This window comes from Dermacentor albipictus, chromosome 4, assembly GCF_038994185.2.
Source record: "Dermacentor albipictus isolate Rhodes 1998 colony chromosome 4, USDA_Dalb.pri_finalv2, whole genome shotgun sequence".
In the NCBI taxonomy this organism is placed as follows: Eukaryota; Metazoa; Arthropoda; class Arachnida; order Ixodida; family Ixodidae; genus Dermacentor; species Dermacentor albipictus.
Window position 1 is genome coordinate 134,753,768 of NC_091824.1, and position 18,156 is coordinate 134,771,923.

The 18,156-nt window shown below is 44.8% G+C and overlaps 1 protein-coding gene across 11 annotated transcripts in view; it reads right to left on the reverse strand.

The window, feature by feature from the left end:
• Window positions 1-18,156, reverse strand: part of LOC135898392 (thrombospondin type-1 domain-containing protein 7A-like) — an 818,428-nt gene that overhangs the window by 174,930 nt on the left and 625,342 nt on the right. For all 11 annotated transcript variants that reach the window (XM_065427299.2, XM_065427298.2, XM_065427295.2 and 8 more), the window contains 7 exons: window positions 16,786-16,981; window positions 9,153-9,345; window positions 8,857-8,969; window positions 3,763-4,005; window positions 1,758-2,003; window positions 1,119-1,298; window positions 177-355 (listed from right to left, as the gene is read on the reverse strand). In XM_065427299.2, coding sequence (XP_065283371.1) covers window positions 177-355; window positions 1,119-1,298; window positions 1,758-2,003; window positions 3,763-4,005; window positions 8,857-8,969; window positions 9,153-9,345; window positions 16,786-16,981 — 1,350 coding nt within the window. The remainder of the gene's footprint in view (window positions 1-176; window positions 356-1,118; window positions 1,299-1,757; window positions 2,004-3,762; window positions 4,006-8,856; window positions 8,970-9,152; window positions 9,346-16,785; window positions 16,982-18,156) is intronic.

The following is an 18,156-nucleotide window of genomic DNA, read 5'->3' on the forward strand; positions in this document are numbered from 1 at the left end:
GCCAAGCTCTGTCGGACTACTTGACGCAGTAACACGTGTCTAGAAGGTTCGCACCCTGTATCTTTCCCTTCATTGTGAGAGAAAGCTGCACAAGCGTAGGAAAATAATAAATCAATCAATAAATTCAATAAATAAACTGAGTTTTTTGTAAGAGGCAACAAATAAATGGCGCTCACCATGTCGTTCAGTGCAGCGACAGGGCAGGGCCTTCCTCCATACTGGTGCCAGCGGACAACCCTCCGAGTTCGCGTGCGAGTGCCTCCTCCACAAACGGCATCGCACCGCGACCACGGGGACCACTCGCCCATGACGCAGTCTACGGGACAGGGCTCCTTGCAGGTAACATTCTCGAACCCTAGTAAACAGTATTAGAGAATCATGAATGAATGCACGGGTTTCAGCAGCTGTACGGATCACTGACAACGTGGAAGTTGAGCTTTTCATGAAGAACGGCTTAACCCCTTTTGAAGAACACGCTAACAAACTTGCGGGCTCAATAAATGGCTGATGCCAACCAGTGAGTTTAAGTATACTGAGAGTCATAAAAAATAACACAAGGATAGGTTAAAGCAGCAAACATTCAAAAGGAGCATTGTGTACTATAAGGACACTGTAATTTTTACAGGGAATGCTATAAAAAACAAAAACAAAATGGACCAAGTACCACATAAGTTCTTTCACTTTGGTGTTTATTTATTATTGTCTCGTACATCGGGAAGTAGTGCAGCAGCAACAGTAGAGAGGCATTATTGTACTATTTCTGGTAAGGTTGCCCCCCCCCCCTCCCCCGATCCCAATTCTAGTGCATATCTTGGTTTTGTCAAAGGCAATGCGATCAACAAAGAAAGAGATCTCTCAAGTTTTTGACATCTATTCAACAGCTTCAAACCCCAGCACGTATACGCCCTTTCGGAGTTATCGTTTGTTAAACAACAATCTGCGTGTCTAATCGATGGTGATGGCAGAGATAGTGCTACACAGACATGATCGATTTGCGCAGATTATATCAGGCGTAGGACAGGTAAAGATGGCGCAGGTGATAGCACGAAAAGCGCCACTATCTAATCTGGCGTGGCGTGGCTCGCTATGGGAGATATGCATAAGCATGAGACACATACCCGTAGATCCGCATGCGTGTGCGCTTGCCGAAGTCAATCGCAAACGATAGCCAGTGCCGCACGACGCCTCTCCGTGCAGGATGCAGTCGCTCCAAGGTGCGTTTATCACTTTCACACTTTGCTTCGGTGGACATGGTCGTTCTTCAGTGAGACTCACAAGGCAATTTGGGCTTGACACGCCTAGAATAAAAATTTGACAAGCTTGCAAGTCGGATGCACATGGGTCGCGAGGAAAACAAAGCTGTTTCTAAAGCTTGTCATAGAACACTGCAGTGGTAGCAAGAAATTTTCGTGTGAACATTTCTGATTAAGAGATTTTTTTTTGTAACCATGACATCTAAGCAGCGACAACAACCGGACTATATCATCTTCAACATAGTTACTTTAGACTATTGGTTTATGCTTGGTTAGGGAGCGCACAACACCTCCTAGGTGATTCATTCAGTTACAGAGGAGCATTCGTATCCGGTAACCGGACAGCGCTGGTGACGCTATGCTGTCGGTCGCGACATTATACCCACCGCTCTGCAATTCGATTTACCTTTCACGCTGTTTCTTTTTCCTATTTATTAGTTGATGCTACATTTTGGCCATGTGCCGACTTCGCCAACTCTGTTCTCTTGAGGCAATGGAGCTCACCAATGAACTGTCGAGTTCTGCGGCTGACAGCGTCTTTGTCACAGGCGTTAGCACTGTCCCCCTCAGGGCACGGTGACCACGGCGACCATTCTGACACGGCACACTGGTCGTGGCAGCGAACGTGGCATACTTGGTGCGCAGCGGGTGCTGATAGCACCGGCGCACGCGAGCTCACCACCACGTTTGTCAGGTTGATGCACAACGCTGGTTCCACGGGAATGCTGTTAGAGTCCACGCACGTCACATCTGAAATGTGAAAAACAGTGTACGTTTAGGAGTTCATAAATGCCTTTACTGCTCACAGAAGTTTACATCAGGCTACGGCCACCAGAACACGTGGAACTTCGTATTATATTATAGAACAAGAGAAAACACAGAAACTGCCAGACCTCCTGCAGAATGAAAAAGCTACCAAGAAGGGCGTAGATAGGAAGCGCGCCGCAGCGTCGAATCATCGGATGTTGTCTTGACTATACTAGCAATGTTACGTTGAAAAATCGTTTCTCGTCAAAAACAAAAGCAAATAACCAAGAAGCGCTCTTCTGATGACATCCTGCACTATCGCTGCAAAGTGTAACGCGAGTAAAGTAGGCACACTGATTTATAGACGACGAAAAGGAGGCAAACTGGATTGTGTGAAGCTGAAGGGGAATATATTAGGTTGAAGCAATCCCTCTAGGTGCGAGTACAGTGCTGCAAAATAAATAAACGGCGAAAGAAGTAAATTAAATGCTATTTCTGACACCTTCCTTTTTCTCTGGAACGCGGAACAGAAGGCAGTCTTCAACGACAATAAGCCCCACCCAACATCCTCTTTCCCAGGCCGATAAAAATGTATTCAGGAATCCCTATATTACTTTGTTCTTTCTGGGTGTTGTACAGAAGAACAAATAGAAGGCAGTCTCTTACATTCCTTGATGTTGTAGAAAGAAGCTTCTCTAAATTTTTTGCTTAATGCAACTCCATAACGCCTGGGCAAAGTGATTTGCTAACGTGATATTTATCTCCAGATGGCAGCAGGAAACCCGTTGCACAGACACTTGCCGTCTTTGCTATCGTTATGACCTGTAATGCTGAGGCACTCCGACATTGACCGCCAAAGAAAGAAAAAAGTATTTGAAATGAAAATCCCTGCTGAAGCTAGCTCTCCGAGATGCCATTGTTCGTGCACGGTGGTCCTGACATCGCTGTAGTTCTAGGTTTGGGCTCAAACTGTTGGCGCGAAGACTGCAGTTTGCTCCTTTTCTCTCCTGCCACTTCTTGGGAACATATTTTCCGTATATTATTTGTAAATTTCGAATGCTGCCATCCACCCGTTCCTACCGACTGGCATTAGGAATTCAGACTAGCTGTGCGGCAAAACCAACTACTACAAGATGCAGCATCACAGAGAATCGGGATAGAGGCGCGCTGTCCGCGAAGGTCTGCGGAGAAATACCACTCGGCAGTGAAGATGAGTGTTCAGGAAAGTATGCGCGGTAGGAATGTGGGAAATAAATAAGAAAAAATAGGAAGAGTTTATTGCTATAACTACCTGCCGCCCATCTGAGGCCGCATTCTCGATTCGTAACTTCCGTTGGTGCTCTCACTTTCGAGTGACATGACGTTCACCACTATCAATCACTGCCACAACGGCCATCCGGTCAATCAACTAGCAAACTATGTGACCTAAAAACAATTGCGATTGGAAGTGCGTCATTTGTTAGGCAAGATTTTCTTTCGCTGACTTCTCCACGCGATGCATATGTGTATATACATCTCTTGTAATTCTTACCTGATTACCGAAATCAAATTGTTACGAGTGGACGTTCTTGAAAGTCAAGAATCGAGAGCACTGTCCCTGCGTATCTCTGTCGCACGTCGGTATTCGATACTTGCTTCGTATCGACTGCGCCCGTCCTTGTCCCTCGCTGTCTTTGTGGTTCGTTTGCTCACGCAGTTAAACAATGTTCGCTGATACTTGCTTCGTTCCATTTTGTTTTCTCGGCAAGGGCAAACGACTCACTGCGCACTTGGTGTCCGCTTCCACAGCGGGCGTCCGGAGCAAAGACGCACTGTGACCATGGCGACGTGCTCCAGCGGTAGGGGCCCCGACCCAGCTGCGAGTTGCGTCCCAGCAGGCACCAGGGCTCACCGTCGGTGGGGTGACAGAGCCTCACTTCGCGGAGGCTCTGCCAAGGGCACGGTTGACCACCCGGCGTCTCACGCCGAAGCACGAACCGCTCGCGTACCAGCACGGGCTCGGACCCTGCTTACGCGCAAGCGTTCCGAGCATTGGAAAACGAAAGTGAGCCCTGCGTTACTGGCGTAGGTGCGCACATTTGTGAAACAGAACGGATAGCCAGGTAAAATACACGGGGAACGCGGGAGATGGAAAGTCAAGACGATGTGCAAAATGAGAACAAGGTGAAAGCGAACGTTTCGACAAGTGGACTCGTCTTTTTTTCAAGGCGACATATGCTATTTCGCTTTGAAAAAGACGTGTCCACTTGCCGAACCATTGGCTCCTGCTTTCACCTCGTTCTCATTTTGTTCATCAGAATAACGGATAGGGAACTTAATTGCTTGTATTACAAGAACGTCTACGCAACTTGTGCCCTCTCCTTTCTCTTGACTGTTTGATCTGTTAAAGGGTGGTGGGGGAATGAATCATTTATTATTATTATTACCACTAGGATTATTACTATTTTAAATAGTTTAATAAATATAATTCAGTCGTACAACAATACTCCTACTAATGTTTGTGATTACAAATATGCGGGCCACATATGACACACAAGAAGCGTCAGACAAGGCAAGAGTCTTCACGGTCCCGTGAAAACAAAATTAAAGCTCTATTAAGGATAGCGTCTCGCCGCTTGTATTGCCACTTTACATGTAGCGAGCACTGTTCGAGATTGTAGGTTAGGCTTCACTAAAGTTTCTGCTCTATCACATTTCGAACTCCATGAGCAGTGCGAAATTACGAGCTGTGCAGTGACGGCTGCAAGTTGTTACAATCGTGAGTACACCGCCGTAAACACAATCAGAGAATCCACGCGAAATCATCTTTCCTTCGTTTGCCTGCAAAGAAAACAATCCCTTAACCATAAGAGAATTGGTTGTGTGCACTAACTCGTAAGGTGAAGGAAGTTGTTTTTCTTTTACTCTATCTTAAATGCACAATGGCATATAGAATGTGCAAGCTTCTGCATTTTTACGAAATCAAACCGTCTGGCGATAACTTACAGTTTCGCGCAATCGCTTGCACATCCTGACTCTGACGCTACGGCGTGCGTCACAGTAATAGCGCCATTTTAAAGCTTCGGGCAATGGTTGCCTGCCTAAAGTTTTGAGTTCTCATTCGTAGCAAGTATTTGTGACAAAACCTGTCCTTTATTGTCAGACGAAAGGGGGCTAACAACAAGCTGAACGCATATCCTAATCGTCTCATACAAGAAGGAAGTGAATGGAGAAAAGCGCGGCAGCAAGCCAGCGACCATTACCGCCCCAACGGGCAGTCTTCCATCCTGTTACGTATTTGCTCGACAGCAATGAACACTGACGTTGAGTGCTCGCCGGCCGTTTCAAGACGTCAAGGACAAAGTAGACAAAGGCTTTACGCAACGGTCCTACGAAACAAAGTGACACAAGTAGGAAGCTATTCACTCTTCTGGACGTTGTATAAAGTATTAGCGGTGACATTTGTATAGCAGCAGTCTATCTTTTCGAGGACTGCACATGTAAAAGAAGTTGGCAATCAAGAAGATGGTCAATCAAGAAGCGAAAGCCCTGAGCGCGAGTTCAGCAAAGGGCAGAAGACGAAAAGGCCGATTGACGTGGCCAGCCTTGTCTTCACGCTTCCGCGCACTTTCACCGTGGAAATGACGTCCAAGAAAATGGGGAGATGCGACACTATGTCATATCCGTCGACGCCTCCTTGTTTATTCGTTGGTCGTTCTTCTGTTTGCTTTCTCAGCTTCTACGCTCGCAACGATAGAACTTCCCGAAAGCCCTATTCAGTGCACAATACACATGCCGTTTTTTTTTGTTCTTTTCTTTTTTCAGATCATACCGATTTTTTAATAAAGAAGTAACGACCACAGTGACCACCGCGTTTTTCAGACGAGTTTCTAGGCGAGGTGGACATACTTTGGCATTAATAACGTCAGGCTCAGATGACTGATTAGCAACAAATAATTAAATACCTTTTTTATTAGTTCCTTGGGGACAGTTGTCTAAACGACAAACTTGGAGGCAGTCACATCACATCCGTCCGTCGATTGCTTTAGGTGCCTTCTTTTCTATACTATAGGCAGAAACGGCATCCTTGTCTCACAAATTGTCTACGTAACGAAGTGTTTCGTGTCCGTGTTTGTCGTCGCAGGAAAATAATCATAATGAGAAGTGGCTTTTGTACCACCATACCGAAGATTTTATTAATATTACGGTTGAAGCACGTGCGCGAGAAAAAGAAAAATGAAATGTATACAAGCAGTCATATTTGAGACATTTTAATTTCAAATCCCTTAGATACTGACAGCTGTAACTGGAGACATATAAAGCCACAATGCTTTATATAAGGGATTCAATCTGTCAGTAACAATAGGGCGCGGAAAATTGAGATGGCAATTTGCGCTACTTCATGTTGATATTGTATTAGATTAAACTCCGTAGCTGTATGTAATGTCACAGGGGAAGTGACAATCAAAGAAACTCATGTTTTATAAAGGAAACGTTTTTTCCGCTTGGACTCAAATATAAGCTTTGTTTTGGTGCTTCCTTACGCAAATGTTTTCTCAGAATTCAGAACAATGGAATTTGGCCGCCGCTGTCATGCAGATCTGCATACAGTTAGTTCCATTTTTTGTATCTTTTGTAAGGCTCTAGATAATAAGTTACCGTTTCTTGTAAGCAACATGAAAGGGAACGCAGGAGCGCGTGCCAGATGGACTCATACCAAAGCCACCTAGAATCTAGGTGCCACCTAAAACAAAGTGGAAAGAAAAGTGCTGTGAAGTTCACATCCGGCTGGTTTTCCTTATGCAGTGTGGGTGGTGTCAAGGGTGCTATGCACGAAAGCCCGCTTTTGGCAAAGTTCGGCATCTCCGCGAGCTCTGGCGACGCCATGTGAATCTAATGGCATCAAGACATTACATTCAACCCTCGGCACTTCTCCAGTTCCACTCGCTTATCGTGATTCACTCTTGGGTTATCATCACCTGGACGTTACCTCATGGGTAGCCGAAAAAAGCGCAGTGCCCTTCCATGACCCTGTGAAGAAGGATGACCAGCAAAGCTGTGTAAGTGGGTCCCTTAATGGCGAACTGCACCTCCGCCGTGGGTCGGCCCGGCACTGCAGTATACCTTTGGGATCGGCCCACGTATGGGGAGTGCTTAACGCGTGCTCCATCTCCGCCGCGGGTCGGCCCGGTATTGGCCCACGTATAGGTAATTTTTCGTTTACCACGCCAACAACGAGACGAAATTTTCCTTAGACGGTAGAGGTATACAGCTTCGCTGTAAAAGGAGGAGTCACGTCGGCGCCTTCCTTCGTTTGTTTATCGTTCTACCCAATACATTACCTGCAGAAGTAAGTTACACAAAAAAATTTTCTTTTAAGGTATTCTAAAGAAAAGGTTGATGTGAGAATGCGTCACTTCTGCACTGCTCGTGTTCGACGGTGGATAGACATATAATGTCCGAAAAAAGGAGGCACGCCCTTGACGCGCCTCAGAAAGGCTTGGCAAGCGGATTGCGCCATGTGCGTCGATAGAAAGGGCGGGACAGGGCGAGACATCCACGGTTTTGCAAGATGGCATTGATAACAAGAGTCAGTTTTAGAATAGCGTTTGCAACCGAACCTAAACGCATTACATACGTAAAGAAATAGCGTTGTCCTAACTGCACATGCTCCGAAAGTTATTGAGTTTCTGTGGTTTACGTGCGCGATGATAGCGCACATTATTTGGCGAGTTTAGCGTTCGTAATGTTTACGGACGTTAAGAAATGGAGTTGTCGAACATGGCGGCATCCGTGCTCGCTTCACCGTGTATTCTCGTGATGGCTACGCTCTCACTCTCGTTGATCAGCGGTAACTATTGAAATGAGCTTTTGTTTCCTCTAAGCTCGCATGAAACGCTAGTTACGAGCACATGGCGGGTACAATTTCTTAGACCGTTCGGCGATTGCAGCGTCCGTAGGCCAGACTAGACGCATCCGCCTAGCGACAACATAATCGTTGCTAATGATTGCCTTGGCTTGGATACGCTTGTCACGACGCATCAGACGGCGCCTTGCCTTTTAGTGCCTTCTTCACCTTTGCGTTCCCGTACGTTAAAATCAATGCCTTGAAGGGACGCACACCCCGCAGAGACGCTTCTGTTTAACGTACGTACGGCTACAAACGACATTACTGTCTAATAAGCGGCGCTGGCACGTAACATTGCTCATTCTTGTGTGTTTGAAACGAGGCAGAGGCGTGCGCAAGGTGCACTCATGGGGACATACGAGGCTTCACCTGGCTATTTAATTATCCGCTGCAGCTTCGGACGTCTCGCGCAATCTTTGTTCACTAACTGCCGTTGAGCGAACGCAGGCAAGCGAGAAACTCGAGGCATCCTGCATAACATCCCATGTCTTGCGGCTGAGGAGGCCTATAAAATCGCCCTATTTTCCGCCTACGTTCATATTCCCACTACTTTCGGCAGTAGGCGTTGCCACAGCAGGGATATTTATCGCTACGCTCGAAAGCATTCACAACACACCTGATATCTTTAGTAGTTATTACAGCCATGTGCCAACGAGATGCTCCTTGCATTTATCTAAACGTTGTCGGAATGGGAGTGCCAACGATTAACATTATAACCCTTCCCGTTGCACTTTGCTTTCGAGAGTGGTCGCCGCGTATCGCTCGAAGTTGAATTTCAGCCTATGTGACACGTGCTCTTATGTTGCCTTTCATATTTACCGCCCCAGTACCATAATGCCAAATTAGTGCGATCTGCCCATACTGAGATAGCCTGTTTAGGCTCCAAACCAAGACGTTGTACTCGTAGTGAAGAAACAGACTATAGGATCCGACGCTCATCTACAAGATAACAAAGCAGCACACACTCACCATCGCCACAGTCTTTGCATAGTCTCCAGTCAGAGAAATTGGTCACTTGACAATCGACTGGACAGGGTATGTGGCAGGGCTGAGAATTGGCTGGCTTCTTGAGCGGAGCACACCTGAAATAAGTAGTAGGAAAGAGAGAAAACAGAATAAAAAACCTCCACTTCGCATACTTAGATGAACAAAAGCATGACGACAGCTGCTTTTGTCCATCTTTTGGCAGCGCTTTAGGCAGCAAGAACTTTGATCGCCACTTAATTGACGTAATCGTCGGCTGCCACAGATGTTCAAGGACTCACTTCTTGTCGGAGACGTTTCCCTTGAAGAAGCAGTTGACGGTGCGGTTCTGTCTTCCGCGGCCGCAACCGCTGGTGACGTTCTCCGCGACGCACTTCTTCCAGGGGCCGGTCTTCCAGTGCATGCCGAAGCAGCGCACCATGTTACAGTCGTCCACCTCCCGCAAGTCCGACTTGGCAGGGCACGAGGCACCACCTGCCGTCGCGTCGCAAAACATGACGATTTAACACGTCAGCAGCAGGGCCACGCTGGCACATTTATAAGTGCAACAGGACGCGACACGTTATTGCATTGCTTGCTCGCCTGGCTTGATTTCATTCGTTTGATAACATTGGTGACGTTCGCAACATTCGTCGCAGGCGTTTCCTCAACTTTTGATTGTCTACTGAAAATGAAAAAAAATGGCACGACGAGTTGGGCCAACAACTATTCCACATGTCAATTTTTGTTTTCTTTGGTCACACTCGTATCGAATCGCACTCCTTTTGGAGGAACGGGTAGATTTGAAGAAAATGCGTGGTGGCCGTAATATGTGGGTCGATTTTATTCCAATCTTGTGGAGCCAGACAAGCTGACGGTGGCTCTTGATTCAAAATATGAGGTTTCTCGAATCTTCCTTTTGTTCTTACCAGATGCTGGGCTACACATGTCCAGTGGTGAGACCATTCTGAGCACTCTGGCTTGGAATGGCTCATTGCAGTGTGTGCTAGTGCGAAACGGGCATCGTAAATGCCAGAATTTCCCGAGGGCGGGTGGGGGGAGGAGCCCCCACTCATGCGATGTCGAATGAAGCCTACCGCCCCCCCCCCCCCCCCCGAACACACACCAAAAGTGTCATTACGAGAGTCTTGCCACCCACATTTTTTTAAGTTTCTTCTGACTTGCCCCTACCTGTTCACTTAAGATTTTATTGTGGCTAGTAGCTTACTCCATCCCTGTTGGCGCAGACGCGCACGGCTTTTAATTCATATATATACATATATATATTACAGCAACAAACATCATTAACTTCGGTGCAGTGGATGCCGAGCACGACAATTTCTTCGTTCCCATGTACCTAGATAGGAGCTTCCGAAATGAAGGTTCCCTAGAGTCATGCGGAGGCATGTGTTGGAAGTTGTTGAGCGTGTACCATACGTTTGACAATTGAAAATATTGTAATTTGAGATTAATCTTGCGATTGAAATACCAGACCTGACGTCAATAACATTATGGCCACTTCATGACACCCCCCAATATTGACCAAAAGGTTTTGCGCTAATTTTGTTCGTAAGAGCGAATTTTAGTCAATCGTCATGCTTTACATACGAATAGTGAAGGCCGCCGAGGACTGGCAAATATCGCTTACGAGTACCAAGCTTCTTAAATTAATGTTTAAATTAAGGACAGCGCCAGACACAGAGGCAAACGAAGAAAGACACACACAGCACTCTGCGTTTCTTTCTTCGTTTGTCCCTGTCTCTAGAGCTGTTCTTATCTTAAACCTTTGGGGCAGTTGATACGGCAAATTTGACGGTACCCACATTTTGATGCAACCTTATTTTCTTGTGTGCTAACATTCCCATCTAACTTCATATGCTATTAATAATCAAATTTCAACGCTTACTTCTGACAATATCGAAACTTAGCCGGGAATGCAGAAATGGTTGTCCGTTATCATATCAGACGGATGCCCCTGAAGCATGGTTAAATTTCTCTAAGACAAGAATACCTATCGCCCTTTCCACTCTAAACTGGTGCTACCCGTACAATTTTACAGATAACTAAAAAGAAGGCACCGATAATCGAGCGAGACCCCAAGGTTTCCGTGATTGTTTCCGTGGAGGTTTCTGTGATTCAGGGCCGTCTGGAGAAAACGTTGTTTATTTATGCCCTTATTGCAACGGCTTAATCCGGGGTTGGTTCGCAGGTGGGGAAAAACTCAAACTACCTACAGAGATGCGAGTACTGGCTCGCTATCTTGTCGCGTGATAACTTGTTTTATCCTTTTTAAAGGTAAAAATAATGACCAAAATATTAGTGACAGGTAGACCCACAGCCTAAAAAAAAAGTGTATCGGGCTTAAAAACGAATCATAAAATAATCGAACAAGCATGAAGGCGATCTATATTAACAACTGCCTCTAAGGTTCTAATAAAAAAAGGTTAATTGAGTTAACAAAGAGTTTTGATATGGTAACAATGGAAGGCCTCAATTGGTATGACCTGCTAACACCCGATCACTTTTGCTTCAAACAACTAATTCTCGCCGACGAAAAAGGTGTTCCACCGTTGCGAGACGTGTACAGTGCTGCCATCTCTTCGCACAAGAGGAAGCCATCGATTCAGAAAATCCTGCCGCTAGCCGACAGACAGCGCGGACGTCGCCAACATCTCGTGTTCCCACGTTGTTTCTTTGAATATCAGAATTGGGGCTCCACCATATATTGCCCGATATTTACAACTTTTCGAATCTTCGGGTGTTTAAACTTAAGGCGATGGAAATTCACGGTATCATTATTAAGGCGAAAGCCTTAAATGGTTCGCTGTAATGGATCATACTCGGAAAAAGCGGCGTCTGGTCCAGCGATAAAAGAAAAAAAAGTTTACGAGTGGTACAAAAAATATCATCAGCAGCAATGGCTCATATCCGAAAAAATACGGCATAATCTGCATTGGCTCACACCCCCGTAAGTGAACAAAGATGCAATGGCTGAACATGAGAAAAAAGACGTTCTCTATTAAAAAAAGATCTCTCTCTATCCATATATATATATATATATATATATATATATATATATATATATATATATATATATATATATATATATATATATATATATATATATATATATATATATATATATATAAATTATTGCCGTTTGCATTATATTTCCGTTTGAAACCTTGCCGACAAGTACTGCTTTGGAGCACTTCTCGCTGGCAATTTTTAAAAAGCTAGTAATTCCTCAGCGCACTTGTTACTTCGCCATAACATTCATCGTGGTGTCCTACCTTCCTCCCAACCCCCTCTACCCCCATCTCAATTTCCGCTAGATTTGATATCGGTTGAGTTCACAGTTCTCCCAGGGCAGCGGCATAAATTCTCTGTTCGCAAAACACATTAATAAAACTCCGTATAGCTTGGATGCGTAGTTTACTGCAAGATCTATAACTAGTCCCCTGTGTTTGAAGTTTACTTACATATTGCCCATAAGCTGCCCTTGATTTTCTCCAATTATAAACAAAATGTCTTGTTTAGTTCACCAAGGACGTCACTGTGATGACGTAACGCCAAGCGCATGCCGCGCCACTTCGTCATCACGGGCACTGATATCAGCAGCGGATAAGTAACCGCTGCCTATAAAAAGCGTGTGCTAAAGAATAAACGCTGATTCCTTGTTCTGCACCGGCCACTGTCGTTTTCTGGAGTACGGCTTCTCGGTTGCCGCACGCTACCACAGTCACAGAAAAATTTGAATAAGAATTTTTTTTTTGCAAAGGCTGTGCTTAATCCAGCCATACTTTGCACAGAGAGTTTCCATAGCGTACCATCATTTTTCGCTAAATTGGGTCTTGACGGCTTTTATAGTTCTGCCACGGCAGCGGGTTCCATTCTCTCTCGATCCTTAGGCACGCTCATAACACTCTAGAGTGCTTGCATACGTAATTTACTGCGAAAGCCCATGCAGTAACCTGTCTCCATTAACTGAACCCATTAACACGTACCCATTAACTTGTCCTTGCAGTCCCCAAACAAATTTAATCTGTCTCTTTTATTTCAGTGAGGGTACCAGGCGAAACTAATGTATCACGCATGAAAAAAGTAAAAAAAAAGATGAGGGTACAATAATTATTCTTAACGCTTCTAAATGGACCAGGAACGTTAACACTTAAAATACTGCTTATTCCTTCAGAGTATAAAATATGTGAAACACAGAGTTCTCTCGGGACATTGGGAAACCTAGCTAATAGCAGCAGTATGATATTTTCTAACAATTGCTTACAATTTTTTTACGGTGTATTTGATTAACAGGCATTTACCATCGCACATCAACTTGGCGGATTGTTCTCCTTATGTTCGCAAAATTTGAGCTCATTTGCAGCTGTAATTATGTCAGCGCAGCCGTCTAAATTTTACACCGCTCGTGAAACATAATAATAACGCTATGGAGCACTTGTATGTGTACGTATTATACTGGAAAATGCGCATTTTACCCACCCGTCTGGAACATTGCGTACACTTTGGCCATACCAAGCCCATAATTGTTACCGGATATAAACAAGATGCCTCGTTTAACACACCACGGACACCAGAGAAACAAACTACGAATCTCATATGATGCACGAAAACACAGGGAAAAACGGGGATTTAGTAGTTACCTGCAACACTTCCATTTAAAGCAGGAAAGTGAAAGTTTCACAACACATTGCGTTTAAATTTCTCTCTATTTTCCCAGAACGTCAACCGTCTCTTGTGCTGTTGTTTTAGGAGTCTGGGAAACATTTAGATTAGCGCCCGTATGACAATCTCGAACGCTTCAATGAGCAAATTTCTACAAAACCTGTAATGAACCTAGACAGAATAAACATATATCGCTCGTCCCTCGCAACATTGCTTCGTACTTCGTATAAATATAAACACCGTGCCCCGCATATTTTGCCGAGGATACTGGGGGAAAAGAGCTAAATGCCGTGTATAACGCATAATAATTGGGAGAAAGCGACTATCAGTAACCGTTTTCAGAGCACATAAGCAACCTATACAGTGCGAATTTTTGGTGCACGTCACAAAAAAGTGTCCCTCGTTTTTCAAAATACGGAATATCTGCTGTTCTTTTTTCTCCTGCCTGCGACAAGTGATAGTGCAGGTCTTATTTAAAACCAGTGTGAAAATGGAATTGTCAAAGTCAGAAGAGACACGTTCCTTTAGAAAAATTCTAGTCAGTGCTCTGTTGGTATTGAAATGGCCCTGCACGTTCGACCCAGATCATTTTCACTAGCATATCTACGATAAGTCGTGATTACACGATTAGATTGGACTGCTAGACCTGTAAGAGGTTTAATTAGATTGTTGATGTACAGACAGTGCCCAGCGTATTCAACGCATAGCGGCGTGCACCGCTCGTGTTGTCTTTGCGGACGTTTTATACGCCGTCGTGACGAAACGTTGTCAACGTCGGCCCCCTCAAGACCTACTATGACCCACTCATAGTGACAAGCTGTCAGGTCACCGCATGGCTCCCTTTCAGTTCCTGGGTATAATGGTAGAGAAGGATTGGAACGTTATAGTGGGTCGTCCTCTCCAACGCTTTTTCTCGTGAATGCCGCTCGCGCTCGGAGTCCGTGCTCTTCGTAGACTGTCACCGCTGCGCTGCTCCTAATCTGATCAAATGAAAACATTAAAAGTGTTAATATACTGAGACTACAACGCTACGCAGGTTATCTCTAGACAAAGATTAAATAGTTCCATCATTTGATAAACCAACGATATCGTGCCATGATTTCAAACCAATTTCATGCCGGCTGATTGTAATGCTTTATCCGGACCTCGCCCTCGCCCGCAGGTTAAATGTACCAAGCCGATTGTGTTTTCGAATACGGAAGTAGCGGTCCCAAAAACCCGGCCATGATGCAAGATGCGCACGCTGACATTTGTTAGGGCGGTAACTGACCCGCGTCAGGCGTTCTACGCAATGCGACTATATATGTGGCCGATCCCGCGTGTCGTACGCTACATAGGGCGTCCCGAGAAGGCACAAAAGACAATGCTCGCTGTCGAAGCAGGAGATGCGTAGTAAAGAAAAGCATCACTTATGTGGTGACTCTATTGAATTAAGACGGCAAGCTGGGCGAGTTGGTGATTGAACATGTTCTTGTGGGTGGGCAGCGCGACCCGGACGAAGGACAAAAGAAAGGACACAACACGAGCGCTCAACACGAGCGCGACTAACAGTTGTTAGTCTGCGCTCGTGTTGTGTCCTTTCCTTTCTTTTGTCCTTCGTCCGGGTCGCGCTGCCCACCCACAAGAACATGGACTCTATTGAGAAAGGACATTTAGCTTCAGCTGTAGTCTGGTTGGACTTTCCAGCGCGCAGCCACAAGTGCCCGCTTTCAAAAGTGGGCGGGCAAGCGCCCCCCTTGCTCCCCCGGTAGATACGCTTATGGCCCTCTGATAGGATAACTTAATGCATTACCACGTGTGCAGCTGGTTTTCGCCTTCACGCGTTACAGGAATGTAGCATGCTGCCGGTTTTTCGTCTTCCCTACCGCACAGTTACTTTTCGTGACTATAATGTCTGCTATATAAAAAGGTTAAGGCCTCAGCTATTTGTCTGGTTTTTTTCTTAAATCTATGCTAGGGTCGGAGATTATTGATTGAAAGTGCCAAATAGCCCCCCTCCCTTAAATAAAAATAAAATAAATGAGAAGTGACAAACGCATGATATCCTGGCGTCGACCATGACGTCATATACAGGTGACTGGCCTGCACTGTAACAATAGTATGCTATAATATTATTTTCTTTCAGAGCTGTCCATGACGCCTGCTAGAATATTATATTCTGGTCCACAACGTTATGTTGACACACAATGCTATTGTTACATGAAAGTGTTTCTAATTCTTTCCGTGGTACCTTAAAGGGACACTAGGAAAAGTAATTTGAGCTGCATTAGTGAATTACTCTTCAACAATACCAAAAAAAAAGAGACGTGTGGCAATGCCACTTTGACTTTCTCGCAATGTCGCCGTCGTGGCGTAGTGTATTTGGCACTGCGCTGCTAAACCCGAGGTCACAGGATCAAATCCCGGCCATGGCGGCGAACTTCGACAGGGGTGAAAAGCAAAACACACGCTCGTGTACCATGCATAGGGTGCATGTTAAAGAAGGCCAGGTGGTCAAAATTAGCCCGGAGTCCCCCATTAACACATGCCTTATAATCATATCGGGCTTCTAGCACGTAAAACCCCAGACCCATTATTTTTTTTTATTTGCCCCACATGCACATAGTGATGTCTGCCTATAGTTATATGCCCATCGCTAAAGTTGGAATACAATGTATTTTAAAAGAGCCAAATATTTAACTATGCAAGTTTTAGGAACTTTTATAAAGCCACAATGTCTTAAATACGAAAAAAATATGTATATAATTTGAAAACCACGACGTCACACTTACGTACCGGTGCTGTGCGCTTCTCGCGAAATGAGAAAAGTGGGACTTCGACCTTCATTTTCTCTTCCAATAATCAACCTAATACCGCTAAGTTGACAAAAATAAAGTTATGGAAAAATACTTTACCACAATAAACGAACTTAATGTTTTCTATCAGCTATCAACGTATCACCGCTAAGTTAACAAATATGAAATTATGAAAGAATTCTTTGCCACAATAAACGGATTTAGTTTTTGTCTATCAGCTGTCAACCTATTACCGCTAAGTTAACAAAAATAAAGTTATGAAAATATACTTTATTACAATAAACAGATTTAGTTTTTTTCTATCAGCTATCAACCTATTACCGCCAAGTTAACAAAAACAAAGCTATGAAAGAACACTTTACCGCAATAAACGCATTTAGTTCTCTTTTTTTTCTCTGCACTGTTCCATTAAAATGCCCGCCAGTAGGTGGGCCCCAGAAGCATGTGACGTGCCCACCTTTTCCAGCGTGGCCGAGTATCGAGCGGTTTCGCGACTGGATGCCGTAGTCCATCCGCTCGGCACAGGGCGATGAACAGGGGGACCAGGGCGACCAGTCGGACAGCACGCAGTCGTCAGCACACGGGACGGTGCACTCGCGTTCCTTCATTATCGGCGACTCGTAGATGATGCAGTGCGCGTCGTCGACCACTGTCTGCGTCGCGCAAACAGAGAGGGTGGGGAAGGAAACGTACAGCTTGCAAAATGAAGCACAGAAATCGCTATTACGCGATCAGTGTGTGTGTGTGTGTGTGTGTGTGTGTGTGTGTGTGTGTGTGTGTGTGTGTGTGTGTGTGTGTGTGTGTGTTTGTGTGTGTGTGTGTTTGTGTGTGTGTGTGTTTGTGTGTGTGTGTGTGTGTGTGTGTGTTTGTGTGTGTGTGTGTGTGTGTGTGTGTGTGTGTGTGTGTGCGCGCGTGTTTGTGTGTGTGTGTGTGTGCGTGCGCGTGTGTTGTCTGCCAGCATACTTTGCAACATGTCCAGTGATTTACATGAGGAGGGATCCAGGATTTGCATTTCTATGGCGACTCTCTTTTCCACATATGTTAGTTGCACAGGAAGCGCTGACAACACTAAGTCGCACATGTGAACAAAAGAAAAAGAAAGGGGGGAAAATGGGAATACAGAATAACTGTATCCGAGTTTTCAACTTAGCCATACTTTCGCTTTTTTTTTTCAATTTTCGCTGCAGTAACGGCAAAATCTATGTGCTTTTGTAATCCGCAATGGCAGTAGCCCATTGTCATCGACTTTGGTTCCTCACAACAGTAATGAATTTAGGCACCAAGTAGCTCTTGCATCTTTTACGCGAAATACAGCCTCATTCTCGAACGTCAAGCTACAATTTGCATAGTTTTTCATAAAGTTATAAGCTGAAACGAAGCTCAGAGCACCGCTGTCATCACGCTCTTACTACATCGAGGGCAATCTGCTTATCGATATAATGAAGTTTCTTATTGATTAAATTGTTTGCTCAAGGAACCTTAGAAAAACAGCAAATTTTAAGCCTTGGTCCTTTAGGGGAATTAATGTAGGTGACGTACGTTACACTGCGTGCGCTCATGGATATTGTAAATAGGTTTGAAAATTACATTTGTGCCAAGTAAGGCGTCCTATTTCACTGTTAAGAAAGAACTATTCGTTAAAATAAGTTGGTTATCAAGTGTAACGAAAACTAAAAGACTGGGAACTTCGTGATTAGCAGTATGGCATAATGCTAACAAAATTTATTACACTTGACAGCACCTCACAGCATGTACTTCCAACGTTTCCTTCTTCCTCATCGTTATTTCTTTCTTTCCTACGATCTTTCCATAAGTGTATGGTAGCACC